General features: G+C 48.5%; 1 protein-coding gene across 4 annotated transcripts in view; it reads right to left on the bottom strand.

Moving 5' to 3' along the window:
• The window catches only part of EHMT1 (euchromatic histone lysine methyltransferase 1), a 145,972-nt gene extending 128,373 nt beyond the window's left edge, over positions 1-17,599 (bottom strand). The window contains exon 1 of one of the 4 annotated variants that reach the window (XM_060153801.1): positions 17,553-17,599. In XM_060153801.1, coding sequence (XP_060009784.1) covers positions 17,553-17,573 — 21 coding nt within the window. In that variant the 5' untranslated portion in view covers positions 17,574-17,599. Of the gene's footprint in view, positions 1-15,511; positions 15,531-16,294; positions 16,488-17,552 lie in introns of those variants that run through there. The other 3 variants (XM_060153802.1, XM_060153803.1, XM_060153800.1) reach the window with 3 other exon arrangements.
• Positions 17,600-18,083: the final 484 nt, after the last annotated feature.

Below are 18,083 nucleotides of genomic sequence, written 5' to 3' on the forward strand. Positions count from 1 at the left end.
ACGCCACTCCCATCCCTAATGCTCTCCCACTGCCCTTAGGATAAGGACAAGAATCCCAAGCTTGGCTTCTAACCGCTGGACCAGCTACCTCAGCTGGCTCCTTGCCCCACGTTGCACTACACCCTAGGAGGATGATAAAAGAAACATCCACAAAGCACTTAAACAAGTGGTCTCAAAACATTAATACTCATAACTGTTCACACTTCATAAGGCTTATTCACACACACCATCTCGTCTGACTCTCAAAATCACCAAGCAGGGCAGGTTAACCTTCCCTGTCGGGGCTGGGGTTGCGGTCAGCAGGACTCTCCTCCCCACCAGCAGTGGCTCTATGCTCTGCACCCCATCACAGAAACTCAGGCTTCGTCCTGGTGACTCAACTTCTCTGCATTTTCCAGAATTAGGGTGGAGGGTTGATTCTTCGCACTGACATCTATGATGTACCCTCTGTGATTTCTTCGTGACCTTAGAACGCCCCTCCACAGCACTTTCCCATGTGTGCCCGGGCAGAAGTGGCTCTAACATTCGTCAGCCATGAGGTAAAGTCACCGAACATCTAGAGAGCATGACAATGCCTGCCACATACAGGCGATGCTGAAGTTATGTCACATACGGAAGACAGCGGTTTCCTAAGGCCCCCAGTAAGCCACACACCGTCACACGCAAGAATCAGCTGTGAGTGTCCATACACCTGCTCTCAGCAATGGCAGACAGACTGGCCACCTGTGTTCTCGCACCACTTCCTCCACGTTCTCCGCTGTTTCGGTCTCCTTCGCTGGCTTCCCCTGGGGCCCCGTAGCGTGATCTTGGGGGCCTGGGCTCCACAGCCCTCTTCAGCACCAGGTGCAGGCCCGGCCTCTCTTCTGGATTTTGTGGACCCACCTTCTCCCTGTTCGACGATCACCTCTGAAAGTCTACCATCTCAAGAAATGACAACTGCATTCTCGAGGGTGCTCACTTCTTTCACACCCCTCCCCTTTTGCTCTTCCTTCAAACACACACTGACAGTCTGACCTATTCTTAGCACCTCAGCTGTTCCCACCCTCGTCCAAGCTCCACCGCTCACCAGCATACTTCAATGCCTTCTGGCCGTGCCCCTCCGCCCCTCCACCCGAGTCCCTCCAGAGACTGCCCACCCACCTGAAGTACAAGGCCTCACTGGGCCCGCCCTCCTCGCTCCGTCTCTCCGTCCTCCATGTCTCCCCTCGGCCACGGTGCCCCAGCCTCCTCCAAAGAACAGGTGACTCGTCTCCAGCCTGAGCCTCACCTGTAAGGCTGACTGAAGGCCTGCGTGATGGTAAACAAATGAACCAGGCACAGTGCTCACAGTCTACCCGCCACAGGCAAGGGGAGCGCTCTGCAAGTGGAAGGGCCCTGCTGCCCTGAGAGTGCCAAGCTACCCATTCATCGTCTCCGTTGGAACTAACAGACGGCAGTGTTCTTGCAAAGTGGTAATAATCCTGGATATGGTACAAGAGCATAGAAGAAAGAGCAAACACAAAAGCAATATTCCAGGAAAGAATACATGTGACAACCCACAAGGGCAATTTGTTGATTCCCTCAACACGTTCTGAAACAGTTCACACATGTTCCAGAATATCAGGATCTAAAAGTTCTGATCCCCATCTTAAAACCATGCCTAAGGGCTTCCCTGGTGGCACCATGGTTGAGAGTCCGCCTGCTGATGCAGGGGATGCAGGTTCGTGCCCCGGTCCGGGAAGATCCCACATGCCGCAGAGCGGCCGGGCCCGTGAGCCCTGGCCGCTGAGCCTGCGCGTCCGAAGCCTGTGCTCCGCAACGGGAGAGGCCACAACAGTGAGAGGCCCGCGTACCGCAAAAAAAAAAAAAAAAAAAAAAAATGCCTAAAAGTTCTGGGTCTTCCCTGGTGGTCCAGTGGTTAAGACTCCGTGCTCCCAATGCAGGGGGCCCGGGTTCGATCCCAAGGAACTAGATCCCGCATGCATGCATGCCGCAACTAAGACCCAACACAGCCAAATAAATAAATAAATATTAAAAAAAAAAGTTATACTTCCATTATAGCACCCAAAAGAGTTTGCACTCATTGACTAATTGCTCGTAAATTAAAACAAATCAAAACAAGGCAACCCTTAAAATCAACTGAAGCAGTCAAGGCCCACCAAGTGAAGTTTCTGTCCCTTTTGAACAGTCTTATCACAATACTGCCACAGAGCATTTTATTTTCACACACCAGACAGGTAATAGTCCATGGCTATCAATTCCATCCTAAGACACAAGGCCAGGTAGATGGACTGGGTCCCAATGCCCAGTCAGCCTACATCCATCCTCACTTCAGCTGACCAGCCCTTGAAGCGTTGGTGGTGAACAGAGTAGGCCCTGCCTTCCTCTGGGCAGTGGGAGAGAGCAGGTAAGCTCTTCCCTCACTCCCGTGTCCCGCTAGGTCCCCAGCACCAGAGCACAGGGACTGCCTGGGTGGGCCCACCAGCATCCACCACACTCCCAGGGAAGGGGAGCCCCTCGCACCACTGACTGGAGGCAGCCTCAGTCCTGGCCCTCAAGGACCTCAGAGACCCTGGTTCTCTGCCCAGCAAACGTATGAATTCTTTCAGGTCCTGCCCAAACGGGACCTCCCAGCAAAGTCCTCGTTCACCCCAGCATCCAGCCCCTCTGGACAGCAGGATGATGCACAGGATCCCTGCTGCTGACCCTTCTGGAACACCCGCCGGGCTGCTCCACCCTGGGGTGCTGGTGCGCACAGGTAGTGCCCCAGAGATCTGAACCAGGAAGGGGAGGCCGCCCCAAATCTCAGTTCAACATGCTGAGTGTTGACTGACAAAACCCAAAGCAAGGACCGCACACCTGCAGGAGAGAAGTCTGAACCTGAGACCAGGGAGGAGTCGGTCTATACGGCGGCACAAACAGAACAGGAGGGCAGAGTGGCCACGAGGGTGGCATCATCCTCACAAAGGACTTTCCGACCAGGTCTCTGCACACACCCCGGGGGCACTGCCGTCCTAGGTCCCCACACACGGAGAGTGAAGGCCGAGCACCCGAGGCAGTGCGACGGTGTCTCTACAGTCACAGCGGTGTCCATCGCCAGGCTGGGGTCCTTGAGAGCGAGACCCGGGCCATCTTCCTACAGCAGGCGCTCAGCAGAAGCTTCTCTGTTCCAGAAGGGAGGAGGGAGAGGGGACAGAGGCAGGAAGGAGCCTGGAGCCCACCCATTTCCTTCACACATACAAAGTTTATAGAGCAAAATTATATGACCTGAAACAACAGAAACTAGAAACATAAAGGGTAAGGATGAAGGATAAACCTGTATCTTGAACACAAGAAGTACCAGGCACTGCTTTGCACAATGATCAAATAGTTCACAGTAGACAGGCCAAAACACGGAGACAGAAACTCGACGAGAGAAAAGACAAAGAAGGAGTAGGGGTTACACGCTTCCCGCAGAGCTGCCTCAAATGTCCCAGGACCACGCTATGCAAGGGAAACCCAGCGAAGCCCAGCACCTGCGGGCGACCTGCCTGTCCCACACGCTGGGTGGCACGCATGCACACACAGGATGGACTGTGCCTCCCCGTTTCGTCCCGGTTTGCAGCTAAGACAGTTTATGGGTAGGAAACCTGAATTTACATGCTTCTCTGACCTTCAGAGGTTTTACTGTTTTGCTATCCTTTGGTCTGAACTTCACACTGCCTGGCTAAAAGCACAGGCAGAACACCACATCGCCTCCTTTTCCTCCTCTGTGAAATGGAGAAAGTGGGACGGTAACCCTATCTGATAGGGTGGTTGTTGGGATTAAGTGAAAAACCCCACATAAGTCACTTAGTACTTACCTCGTAATACACACTAGAAAAAAATCACTAGACATTATCATGATTATTGACCTGCTGGGTCCCAGCAAGAGCCTTTTTAAAAAGGTAAAAGTGCATCCACGTGAATAAATGGACCCTTGCAGGGGCCAATGGCAGGGTCCACCCGACCAGACAGGACTCATTTCCAGAAAACAGCAACTCCATTCACTGACGGCACTTGAGACGGGCTCCCAAGCTGCCCCCAGTTCAGTGTGTCCCCCAAGCAAAAGTCCACTACTGAAAATTCCCACACCCCAGCCCCACACTTTAAACTGTCTCACAACAAAGCACCCCGGCTGCAAGAGCAGGGGTTCCGCCAGTGCTGCGCACTCTGCCTCCTCACCCCAGCCCTACCTGCCCCGCCAGCCCCCCTCCTGGAGGCACCCCAATGCCTGGTGTGCTTCTCCCATGGCTCTCTCTCTGCCAGTGCATCCTTCAACCCGAACACTGTGCCATGCACATCGCAGGATACCAAACAACGTGTGTGAAAGAAAAGACTGGAGGAGGAGTAGGAGGGCACGATCATCTAAATACCTGCTCTGAGCCAGGCACCTGGCGTGTGTTGTCACCACAAGCCCACGCGACAGCGAGAGGACTACAGGGAGCTGCAAGATGTGCCAAAGGTCAAGGTGAGGCTGGCAGGTGAATGCTGACTGTCTGGCAAACAGTCCACAGTCTCAACACGACACCTGGTCTCACGTCTACAGCAAACAACCATGACGACGTCCAGGTGTGGGCTGTGAGACACACCATCCACCTTCCCCTTCCCCACTGTATCCCATTACATGTGCAGGGAAAACAGCCTGCACAGGGGGACTGAACACACAGCTTCAACCCTAAAGAAAACACCACCTGACTTCAACTATTTAGTGACCTTCTACCTGTTATCAAGGCTGACAGCAGGGACTTCCCTGGTGGTCCAGTGGGTAAGACTCCGCCTACTAATGCAGGGAGCACAGGTTCGATCCCTGCTTCGGGAACTAGATCCTGCATGCCACAACTATGAGTCCGCATGCCGCAACTAGGGAGTCCATATGCTGCAACTAAGGTGCAACGCAGCCTAAATAGATAAATAAGAACATTCCTTGTTTAAAGAAAAATGCTGACAACAGAAGATAGTAAGGATTTACTACAGAAAAAGTCTATTCTAGAGCCTCACATCTGTGGCTTTTTCTCATTTATGGCAAAAGCAACACTGAAGTACAGTGGATAAAGGATGGTCTTTTTAATAGATGATGCTGGTTCAAGTGCACATCCATATGAAAGAAGATGAATCCTGACCCCTACACCTCATGTTTTACACACAAAAACCGATCCCAGAAATGGCAAACTATACCCAAAGGAAACGGAAGAAATAATAAAGATTAGAGTGGAAATTTAAAACTAGAGAATAGAAAAACAGAGACTGGGAATTCCCTGGCGGTCCAGTGGTTAGGACTCTGCGCTTCCACTACATGGGGCACAGGTTCAGTCCCTGGTCGGGGAACTAAGATCCCGTATGCTGTGCAGCACGGCAGCTCCCCACCACAACCTAAAAAAAGAAAGAATAAAGACAAACAGAAACTGTCAACAAAACCAAAAGTTGATTCTTTGAAGAGATAACAAAATTGACAAAACTCCAGCTAAACTGACTACCGAAAAAAAAAAAAAAGACATTGAAAGACGGTAAAGCAGACCTAAACAGATGAAAACACACCCTCTGTTCAAGGACTGTTGGACTAAGTATAATTATGAGGATATTGCTCCCCAAAGCGAATCACAAAATCAAGGCAATCCCTATCAAAACCCTCAAAGGCTTTCTGCAGCTATGGACAAGCTAATCCTAAAATTCACATGGAACTGCAAGGGACCCAGAAGAGCAAGAACAAAGCTGGTAAACCCACTTCCCAAGCTACAGTATTCAAGATCGCATGCGACGGACACAAGGACAGACATATAAACCAATGTACTAGAACTGAGAGTCCAGAAACGAGTCCTGACATTTATGGTCAATTGATTTACAACACAGGTGTCCAGACAAGCCAGTGGGGGGAAAGAACAGCCTTTCAACCAGCGGTTCTAGGACAACTAGATCTCCACTTGCAAAGAATAAAGTTGGACCCCCTACCTCAGACCATACACAAATTTAAGTCAAAATGGATCACAGTCCAAAATGTAAGAGTTAAAACTCAGGGCTTCCCTGGTGGTGCAGTGGTTGAAAGTCCACCTGCCGATGCAGGGGACGCGGGTTCTGTGCCCCAGTCCGGGAAGATCCCACATGCCGTGGAGCGGCTGGGCCCGTGAGCCATGGCCGCTGAGCCTGCACGTCCAGAGCCTGTGCTCCGCAATGGGAGAGGCCACAACAGTGAGAGGTCCGCGTACCGCAAAAAAAAAAAAAAAAAAAAACTATAAAACTCAAAGGAAAACACAGCGGTAACTTCATAACAATGGATTTGGCAAGGGAGTGTTAGATATGACACCAAAAACACAAAGAAGAAAACAGATAAACTGTACTTCATCAAAATTAAAAACATTTGGCGCTTCAAAGAACAATATCAAGAAAGTGAAAGGACAACCTACAGAATGGGAAAAAATATTTCCTAATCATATATCGATAAAGGATTTGTATCTACAATCTTCAATATACAAAAAATGTTTACAACTTACCACGGAAACAATCCAACTGAAATGGGCAAAGGATTTCTATAGACATTTCTGTAAAGAAGATACACAAATGTCCAATAAGCACATAAAAAATGCTCAACATCATTAGTCATTAGGGGAAATCCATATCAAAAGCACAATGAGATATCACACCACATCCAACAGAATGGCTATAATCTAAAAGACAGTTAATAACAAGTGTTGGCAAGAATGTGGAGAAACTGGAATCCTCATACACTGCTGACAGGAATGTAAAATGCTAAAGCTGCTAAGGAAAACAGCTTGGCAGTTCTTTACCACAGAGTTAACACATGCCCAGCAAAGCTACTCCTAGGTACACACCCAAGAGAAATGAAAACGTATGTCTATACAAACACTGTTCATGAATGTTCATAGCAGTATTAGTCATCATAGCCAAAAAAAGGAAGCAACTGATAAATGTATAAATAAAACACAGTACATTCATACAAGGGAATATCATTCACCCACATAAAGGAATAAAATACCCCCCCCAGCAGGGAAAGAAAAAAAACAAGTTTACGTAGGCACACCCCAAAAGTGTCTAAACAAAATAATCAAAAAGCATACTGGTGGGCTTCCCTGGTGGCGCGGTGGTTGAGAGTCCGCCTGCCGATGCAGGGGACACGGGTTCGTGCCCTGGTCCGGGAGGATCCCACGTGCCGCGGAGCGGCTGGGCCCGTGAGCCATGACCGCTGAGCCTGCGCGTCCGGAGCCTGTGCTCCGCAACGGGAGAGGCCACAACAGTGAGAAGCCTGCGTACCGCAAAAAAAAAAAAAAAAAAAAAAGCATACTGGTGCTTAACATCAACAGTCATCAGGAAAATGCAAATTAAACCACAATAAGACACACCTACCAGAATGGCTAAAAAGAAAAAGACAAACAATATCAAGTGTTAGCAAGGATTTAGAGCAACTGGCGCTTCCTTACACTTGTACTTTAGTATAACCACCTTGGATACGTATGCACATTCCATGACTCAACACCCCCACTCCTAGGCACATACCCACAGAAACATGCACCTATGTTCACCAAAAGACACATATAAGAATGTTCACATCACCTTACCTGAATACCCCAAAACTTGAAACAACTCAAACGTCCATGCATAGTACAATGAATAATGAAACTGTGCTATATCCACACAATGGAATATTATACAGTAATGAGAATGAACAAACTACCACAGTACACAGCAACGCAGATGAATCCTAGAGACAAAATGTTGATCAAAAGAAGGCAAACGTAGTACACACTGCATGATGTCCTTTATACAAAGTTCAGAATCAGGCAAAATGAATCAAGGTAACAGAAGTCAGGATAGCAGTGACCTTTGGGCAAGTACATGGCAGACTGCAAGGGGCCCAGGGGGGGGCTTCTGTGGTTCTGGTAATGTTCCCTGTTTGATCTAGGGTCTAGAGACATATATAAAACTAGACACATAATGTGTGCATGTTTCTGTATGTATGTCATATATTAATACAATTTCCAAAAAAAGTCTTCATGCTTTGGTTACATGTCTTATTGCTATTGAATCTGGTAAAGATATGGTGACAGATACTACAGAACCATAATGACAGATTCGAGCAGACCATTTCTACAAGAGAAGGAAACAGAAGGGCAGACTGAGCCAGAGGCGGGGGAACTCCTGACCATTCACTGGCCCATATGACAACTGGCATTTTGTTTCACCCTAGTGTTCAAGGAGTTCACAGAACACAGGCAAACAGCAAGGACGAGGAAGTAACCAAGACTCTCTAAGCCTAAATGCCAGCCTTGGAATCTGATGGAGAGGAAAGGACCTAGACTCCAAGGAGAGAAATCATCTTAACAACCAGCTTAGCAAACAATTTTCAAACTACACAGGACAGAGAGCTCTCTGGCCTTTCTTAGGCTAGCATTTATTAGGAGGCTACTGGGTGTCAGTCCCTCCATCAATAGTATCAAGAATCTATACCTCCTGCCCATATGAGTTGTACTTCATGTCACTAAACAGTTTTTCTTTGTATAAGTATTCCAGCTAACGAATAAAGACTTCCATTTTGCAACCCCTAATGAGTTAACGATTCTGAGCAATGAATATCGATGACTGTTAATATCACAAAGCAAGATTTACTGTGCCTGATAAAAAACTTAATACCAGTTACGACATATTCTTGCTAAAATTTTTTAAAAGACAAATCTATTATACATCTGATGGAGCGCCCAGCCCAGAGCTGTCTAACGGAAAGATAATGTGAGCCACGTATGTAATTTTTAATTTTCTAGTAACCACATTTAAAACAGGAATTAGACAGACTTTCCTGGTGGTCCAGTGGTTAAGACTCCACCTTCTAATGCAGGGGGCACGCGTGTGATCCCTACTTGGGAAATTATGATCCCACATGCCATGCCGTGTTGCCAAAAAAAAAAGAAAAATTAGAAACACAAATTACTTTTAATAAATGTTATTTAACCTAATACATCCAAAATATATATTTCAACATGCAAACAATATTTTTTAAAGTATTAACATGATATTCCATTCTCTCTTTCACACTAAGTCTTGCAAATTCTGCATGTATTCTGCACTTACAGCACATCTCAATTCACACTAACCACATCTGGACTGCTGAAGAGCCACATGTAGCGGGTGGACATCACACTGGAAAGCAGCAGCTCTAGATCTTAAATATCAATGGCAGGAAGTAGAGGACAAAGGAACATGTTAAACAACATGGTAAGAATGTCATCAGCGAAATGAAGGTTATGGGAAACTTTGGGACACATAAACCATTATCTTCAAAACTTAATTACGGGCTGGGCTTCCCTGGTGGCGCAGTGGTTGAGAGTCCGCCTGCCGATGCAGGGGACACGGGTTTATGCCCCGGTCCGGGAAGATCCCACATGCCGCGGAGCGGCTGGGCCCGTGAGCCATGACCGCTGAGCCTGCTTGTCCGGAGCCTGTGCTCCGCAACGGGAGAGGCCACAACAGTGAGAGACCCGCGTGCCGCAAAAAAAAAACTTAATTACGGGGACTTCCCTAGTGGCACAGTGGTTAAAAATCCACCTGCCAATGCAGGGGACACAGGTTCGAGCCCTGGCCCGAGAAAATCCCACATGCCGCGGAGCAACCAAGCCCTCGCACAACTACTGAGCCTGCGCTCTAGAGCCTGCGAGCCACAACTACTGAAGTCGACGCACCTAGAGCCCGTGCTCTGCAACAAGAGAAGCCACAGCAATGAGAAGCCCGTGCACTGCAACGAAGAGTAGCGCCCGCTCGCCGCAACTACAGAAAGCCTGCGGGCAGCAACGAAGATCAAACACAGCCAAAAAAATTAATTAATTAATTTAAAAAACTTAATTGCAGGACTTCCCTGGTGGTCCAGTGCATAAGACTCACCACTCCCAATGCAGGGGGCCCAGGTTCGATCCCTGGTCAGGGAACTAGATCCTGCATGCCTCAACTAAAAAGTCCACATGCCACAACGAAGATCCCTCATGCCACAATTAAGACCTGGTGCAGCCGAATAAATAAATATTTTTTTTAAAAAAACTTAATTGCAAGAGAAAAATAAAGACGTGGAAATCAATATACTGAGAATTAAGAGATACCTATGAAGGGCAATGAATAGACCATATTTTGAAATGAAATGAAAAATCTGAACAGTGACTGAATATTTATTGACTGAAATATCCATATTAACTGAAATACAGATGAAATATATCTAAGAACTGCTTCAAAATATTTGAGGATGGATTGGGGAGTGGCCATGAGGAGACAAACTGTTGACATCGGGGGACAGGAACATGGGGCTCATTCTACCACCACATGTACTTCTGAGTAGTTATGAAAAAGTTCCGCAGTAAAAATTCTGAAATATCTACATATGCATTTGTCTGTATACGCTCAATAATTATAATACCGGTAGCCTGCCAAAAGAAGAATTGAGTGGTTAGAGGACAAAGAGGCAGATGTTTCCCTTTATAATTTTATACTTTTTGAATTCTGAACCATGTAACTAACTCATCTACTCAAGATAAATTTAAACACATATGCCTTGACTCAATCCACCACAGGGCCCAAGCCTACTCAGTGGTCTCCCTGCTTCCATCATCTTTTTAAAATGTGAATCCCTAAAATAATCCCTTGCTGACTGTCTATACTGCTCGGGAGACCATCAACTTGTTACCACAGCGACAAGGCCCTCAATGACCCAACCCCACCTGTCCAGCTTCAGCTCGTGTCCCTTCTGACCCATAATTCCACCGTGTACCAAAGGCTTCGGTGTCACAACCCATAACCGAGGAAGCTGGGGCATCTATAAAACAAACACCACGTGGCTACCGAAAATGTTAAAAGACACAGAAGCACGTGAGATGATCCATGAAAGAAGAGTGCAGACAGCACGCACTCACTGATTACAGCCGATTTTAAGTACGCACGTGCACACTCAGATCAGACACAAACAGATGACAAATATTTGGCATTCTTAGCTTTCTAGGTTTCAATTTTCTAAATTTTCTAAAATGCCTGATTTCTTTTTGAAAGGTACAACTGTACCCTGCACTTCCATTTCACGTCTTATCTCCTTTAGGACCTGGACTAACTTATTTTCCTCAAGCGGCCTTTCCCAACACAAGTCTGCCTGCAGCAATTAGCGCAACAGCACGGGCCTTTTCTTGTTTACTTTGAACTGATTCCATTTCAGTTCCCGCTTGGTAATATTTGCTCTATCACACTCTTTAAATTTTGTGAAATCAGAGACCAATCTCATAAACTTGCATATCCTCTTACACAGTATCTAGAATAGCACCTCATAAAGAGAAGGTGCTCAACAGCGCTTATAGACCGCTTGGAAAGAGCATTTTAAATATACCCTGATCAGAACTTACAAACCTATTAAAAGTGGGATGCAGAAAGCAGTCCAAAAACTTTTCCAAAGTAAAATATCAACTGACAGTGACGTTACGGGGAAAGTGACTTCTGACTTCTTATCTGGGAAGACACCACTTCAAAGGAAATGCCACCTTTGAAGAGTTAAAGGAACCACTTCAGGGACTTCCCTGGTGGTCCACTGGTTAAGACTCCACGCTCCTGATGCAGGGGGCCCGGGTTCAATCCCTAGTCGGGGAACTAGATCCCGTATGCCGCAACTAAAAGAGCCCACATGCTGCAACGAAGATCCCACGTGCTACAACTGAGACCCGGCGCGGCCAAATAAATAAATAAATACTTTTTGTAAAAAAAAGAACCACTTCATCTTTTGTGTTTTAAAATCCAAAACCACTGAAGACGTTTTTGTTTTGTTTTAATAAATGAAAATACTAGAAGTTAAATAAAAGTGGGACAGTAAGTGGGAGAACTTCTCAACTCTGGAACTCACGCCCTTTGTACCACCCTGCGGTAGGCCAAAATAACTGGTCTCCAATCACCATTCCCTGTGTGATTTGCTGAGCAAGCAATGTAAACTGAAACCAAACTGCCCACCTACCGTAAGATAACGGCATCCGTCAAACATGCTAAGTCCCATGAAATAGCAAATAACATAAAGTTCCTAAAGGGAAGAGCCCAAAATATGGTTCCCATTAGCTAAATTATCTTCAAAGACAAACTCAGTAAAATGTGGTCAAACATACAAAACCGTTTTGTGATATGGCAGTACGCGGGGGCTCTAGTCCCCATTGCGGCACGGACCACGTGTGGGATCTCCAACAACTAAGCTACCCACAGATGTCCTTTTGGGCATCAGGGCTGAGGTACGTTTACTGCCCTTGCTAACCTCTGTTATGACTCCAGAACCTTCCCTGGTTATGATCCAGAACCACATACTACATAGTAAGATCTGAGATGGGCAGCCCTTTCCACAGGACAGCTGTGCTTTTAGTGTGGGTGAAAATCTGCTTCTCAAGATTTACAGCAAATGCTTCTGATTTCTGGATGCAGAAAAGACTTTCCACTCCCCTCTCTTATCAAAAGATCAACAAAAGACAAGAACAGGAAAGAGAAACAGGCACTCCACCTAGGAAACATTTCAAACCCCTACACAAAACACGAATAGGAAGGCGGAGGCTGGAGGAAACCTCGATCACTCCACAGAGCAGAGGAAGGGGAAACCTAACAAGGTAGTCACTGCTGAGGACCAGGCTGACTGGCCCCACAGAACCATGGAAAGTCTCTAAAGCCAGAGGTGATGCCTGAAGCTGAAAAGGGATGTGGTGTAAAACTCCAAGTAAGGAATGTTGGACCCTCAGGTCCCCGGGCCCCTCCTGCACACTCAGACAAGCACTATTCTATAGCCACAAGCCACCAGAATATACCACACCTGGGGAGAGCAGCACAAAGAAAGACGGGAGTAGGCACCTCACTGAAAGCAAGGGAATTAGGCAAAGGCTACCCAGTGAACCCTGGGAAGACCCTCTCCTTCCCCCTGCCCTTTAACCTAGCTCCAACATCCATCCCACAAGGCAGAGACTGAAGGCTCCCTTTCCAAGGAAACCGAACCAGAGGACAGTAACATTTGGAGGGGAGCCACTAAAAAAAAAAAAAAAAAAATTAGTCATGACCCTCCAGTGAAAGCAACAAGTCCCCCAATACACTCAGCTTCCCATTTTTAGTACTTTATTCATAAAGATGAATAAACAGCCAAGGATCACCAGACATTGGAAGAAGGGTTTCCAGCACGAATGAAAGAGACCAAAAGATACAACAGCAAAGAGGAATGCATAGGGAACAGAAAAAGTGAGGGAAACAAAATTTAATTTTTTTTTTTAATTTTTTAAAAATTTAACTGTAATTTTAAAATTTTAACTGAAATTAAGAGATAAGCAAAGATACTGTATACATAAAACAAGAAAAGGAGGCATTAAAAAAGGAACAACAACAAAAAAAAAGGAACAAAGAGGGCTTCCCTGGTGGCGCAGTGGTTGAGAGTCCGCCTGCCGTTGCAAGAGACGCGGGTTCGTGCCCCGGTCCGGGAAGATCCCACATGCCGCGGAGCGGCTGGGCCCGTGAGACATGGCCGCTGAGCCTGCGCGTCCGGAGCCTGTGCTCCGCGAGAGGAGAGGCCACAACAGTGAGAGGCCCGCGTACCGCAGGAAAAAAAAAAAAAAAAAGGAACAAAGAACAGTAAAGAACATGAAAATATGAAAGAAGTTAAAAATTCAGTAACAAATTGGAAAATTGTCAAACACACTCCCAAAAAGTAGAACAAAAAGATCAAGCCATGACGAGGAGGAAAGATTTTTAAAAATTAGAATATTCAGTACAGGAAGTCCAACATTCAAATAAAGGAATTGGGGGGCTTCCCTGGTGGCTCAGTGGTTAAGAATCCGCCTGCCAATGCAGGGGACACGGGTTCAAGTCCTGGTCCAGGAAGATCCCACATGCCACAGAGCAACTAAGTCTGTGCACCACAACTACTGAGTCTGCACTCTACAGCCCGCAAGCCACAACTACTGAAGCCCGTGCGCCTAGAGCCTGTGCTCTGCAACAAGAGAAGCCACCCCAATGAGAAGCCCACGCACCGCAATGAAGAGTAGCCCCCGCTCACCTCAATTAGAGAAAGCCCGCGCACAGCAATGAAGACCCAACACAGCCAAAAAATAAATAAATAAAATAAGTTTATTCAAAACAAAAAACAAATGAAGGAATTGGAAAAAGAGAACACAGAGAAAATAACAAAGAACAAACTATCTCAAATACATAATACAAAACCTCCCTATAAATAAAATGACATCAATCCCCAGATTTCAGGGCTACTTAGTACCCTGTATGATAAATGAAAAAAGGCTACAGCTAAGGCCTATCATGAAAATTAGGAAAATCAAGGATGCAAAGATCCTAAAAGTTTGATGTGGGAATAATGCTTACGAAGGATTAAGAATCCAACTGGGGAATTCCCTGGCGGTCCAGTGGTTAGGACTCCGCACTCTCACTGCCGAGGGCCCGGGTTCAATTCCTGATTGGGGAACTAAAATCCCACAAGCCACGCGGTGTGGCCCAAAAAAAAAAAAAAAAAAATCAAACTGGACTTCAACAGCAACGACAAATACTAGAAGATACTGGATCAATAACTTCCAAATTACTTGCAACCTGGAATGCCAAGCCCAGCCAAACTTATGCTTTAAGTGCGGTGGCAAAATAAAAACATTTTCAGACATGCAAGTTCTAGAAGTCTGCCTCCCAACAAACTACTGGGAGGCTACTGGAGACGGAGTTCCACCACCATGAGTGAATGAACACACAGAGGGGAGCGTTAGAGGCAGAGAAGGGGCCAGAATCTCCAGGATGGGGACGTGCACAGGCCCAGAAAACAAGCATCCCGCCTGGGCTGGGGTGCCTGAGGAGCACTGTGGAACCGGCTGGTGAGCTGACAGGGCTGAGTGGTAAAAACTTAAATTGAGAAACATTTTACAGAATGAAAGGTGCGGGAACATTATTCCGAGGTTCAAGGAGAATCAGGCCAATGAAAAATAAAGCAATTACTAACTCAAGGGAAGTAAAAAAGTCTGCCCAAGAAAAGAAATCCAATTGTGGTTTACCATCCAGCTCAGCACGGCACAAAAATGACCTGAACAGACTGACAAAGATTCTGATATAGATTTAACCACAACTGTGAGTTACCTAAATGAGAGACAGAGTATGAGAGAACTGAAATCGTCATCTACCATTAGTGGAAGCCAACAGATAACGCCTCAAATTGGTGAATGAAGGCATGACAACACAAGCGTGTTATTTAAAACGTGAGGCAAAGGCTAAGAGTGGATGCTCCCTCTCTTGAAAAGCAGGAGAGGATGGCAGCCTCTTTACTGCCTTTTAGCACTATTTGACTTTCTAAACTCTGTGCATGTGCATGCATTATTTTAAGAAACACAAAACAAGGTTAAAGAAAGAGACACGTAGTAGCCACCCTGCTAGAAAAGCACAGAATTTGCCTGGGAAGGCCCTCCTGCTGAAAGGTAACGTCTTGCTGGGTCAAAAGCCTTAGGTGACCCTGAACATACATTAAACCCCAGGAGCCCCCACTTACTAATCCACAAAACAGGGGATGCATTTCATCACCTCAGCAGTTCTTTTCAGTGTGAAAAAGTGGTGACCTCTTTCTAGGTCAAGGAAAAGAAGAAAAAGTAAATATACAGTCAGATAAATTTCAAGTGTCCACTTTCTGGTTTAATCATCTGGCAACTGGGAAACCCTGACCCAGGAACCATTTCGCCGATTTAGTGGCAACAGATGACCTCATGCCTACCCACTGTCCAGGAGACCCCTCACCTAACGTGCACCTCCATAATAAACACTTAGGATCACGAATCTAAGCCCAGAGTTTTCATTAGCTTAAAGTGACAGCCACAGACACAGCTCAACAGTCTCTGGAGGCAGACCACCTGCATCCATCTTCTCCACCACAAGCTCCGTAACCTGGGGCCACACTGTGCCTGTTTTCCTCCAGTGCAAATGGGGATATAACAGTACCCACCTCAAAAGATCGCTGTCAGGCTTTAATGAGTGAATTCACGCAGCTAAGGCAGGGCTGGACACAGGTAAGGGCTTAGTAAACAGAAGCTGTCATTGCTGTTGTCTCAGTCAAGCCCTCTATTCAAGGCTGCCCGTGGAATCAGAGACATCTGGGACGATTTGTTCATCAATTATTAATTAAAAGCCTACTATGTGCCAGACACCAAACAACTGCTAATCCTGTAACTGGCTAGGCCAAGTCATTCAATCGCTTCCAAGCCTTGTTTCCCGCATCTGCTAAATAGAAAATAACAGTACCTGCTGCACAGAACAGAGAAAGCTAAAGGAGAGGACTTACCTAAAGGGCTTGCAGTGCCCGGGACCCGGAAGTTGCTCAATAAACGATATCATAATCCCTACACATCTTCTCTCCTACAAGTGACTTGGGGTTATCTAATTCACCTTTTCTGTTTTTCTGAACCTAATACACTCCTTGAGTGTTGAAGGTGCTAATAAACAGTCCTTGCGTTGAATTCAGGAACTTCCCTGCACCTCCCCAGTTTACTTACATCCACACCCCCCAAAACTGCAAGAGAAAATTAAAGAAATGTTAAAAGATTGTGCATTACCTGGATAAAAATATACTACGTCTACACACCAGGTTATTGCAAAAGGGCCTTATCACACACCTTAGCTTTCTGATCTTCAGAAGTCCCCGCAGTTACTACACATGGAGCAATTTCACAGAGAAACTGCTAGATCATCACTTTTTTCCAAACTGGTCCCTCGTGTCAGCCCGGAGAGCGCACTGTTTCTGCACTTCCCCGGGCACACCGCCTCCCGCCTGCTTTTCCCTTCTGCGGGAAGCTAGTGGCCCATCTCGCAAGAGTTTGCTTTCTCTGCTGCTACAAGCAAGGGAAAAACTATCCTTGAGGACGAGCAAAGGGGAGGCCAGGAACATTAACAAAAGCATGGGAACTTTTTACATGCAAAGCCCGCGTGAGCGGTTTGCCTGGAAATCAACCGAAGTCGTGCATTCCTGCTCCTGACAGCCACCGGGGCCAGCAGCATTGTCCGGGGAGAAGCGCGCCGGCCCGGCCAACTTTTCCTTCAAGACCGAGCCATCCTCTTCGGAACAAAGTGAAAGGTCAGCGGGCGCAAGAGCGGCGCCGGGAGCGCACAGCCTCGCCTCGCTCGCGCCGCCAACTTGGCCGGCTCGCCCCACTTTCCCTTTTGTCCTCCGCCCCTTCCGCGGGGCTCCTGGCCGCGGCCTGGGGGCGGGGGGCGGGGGGCGCCGGCGGGGCGGGCGTGCGGGCGGGGCGGGCGGCGGCTCTCCTCGCCCGCGCCCCCGCCTCGCCCGCGCCTCGCCGGCGCCCTCACCTCGCCCGCCAGCCCGCACAAAGCGCGCCCCGCGCAGCGCGGCCCGGACGCCCGGCCACCTCGGCCCGGCCTCGGCCTGAGGCGCGGCGGCGGCGGCGAGGAGGCGCCGGCCAGCCCGCACCCCGCCCGCTCGCGCCCCCGCCCGCGCGCCCGCCCCGCCCGGCCCGCCGGCCCGCGCCCGCCCCCGCCCCCACGCCCGCGCCCGCGCCCGCGCCCGCCGCCGGCCCGCTCCTCACCTCAGCATCGGCGGCGGCCATGGCCCGGGCCCGCAGCGTGGCCCCGCCCCTCCCGCGCGCCATCGCCCCGCCCGCGCCTCGCGGCCCAGGGCGGGGCGGGGCCGGTCGCGCGCGTCTGCGCCTGCGCCCGCCCCCGCGCCTGCGCGCTGCAGCCCGAGAGCGGCGTCCGCGGCGCGGGCCTGCCCCGGCCGGAACCGGAGCGCGATGGCCGGCCGCGGGGGTGGAGCCCGGCGCAGCGGGCTTCCGGGGTCGGCGCGGCGCCGGACGTCGTCCTCCCGTAGTCCTCCAGTTTGCACTATATTCTCTCATTCTGCGTAGGCACTGTAGCGGGCCGGCCGGGGTGGGGAAGGACCCCTGACCTCTAACCCCGGACACACATCGATTCCGTCTGTCTTCACAGAAGGCGGACTTGGACTTGCGTCCTAGGGCGGTGCCCGGGTGGGGCTTGTGCCCGGTTGGGAGGGGTGCCCCGGTTGGGGCTGCATCCGGTTAGAGAGAATGGCCCAGCTCGGGGGTGGGGGTGCTTCGGTT

The sequence above is a fragment of the Lagenorhynchus albirostris genome, chromosome 7 (genome assembly GCF_949774975.1).
Source record: "Lagenorhynchus albirostris chromosome 7, mLagAlb1.1, whole genome shotgun sequence".
Taxonomy (NCBI): Eukaryota; Metazoa; Chordata; class Mammalia; order Artiodactyla; family Delphinidae; genus Lagenorhynchus; species Lagenorhynchus albirostris.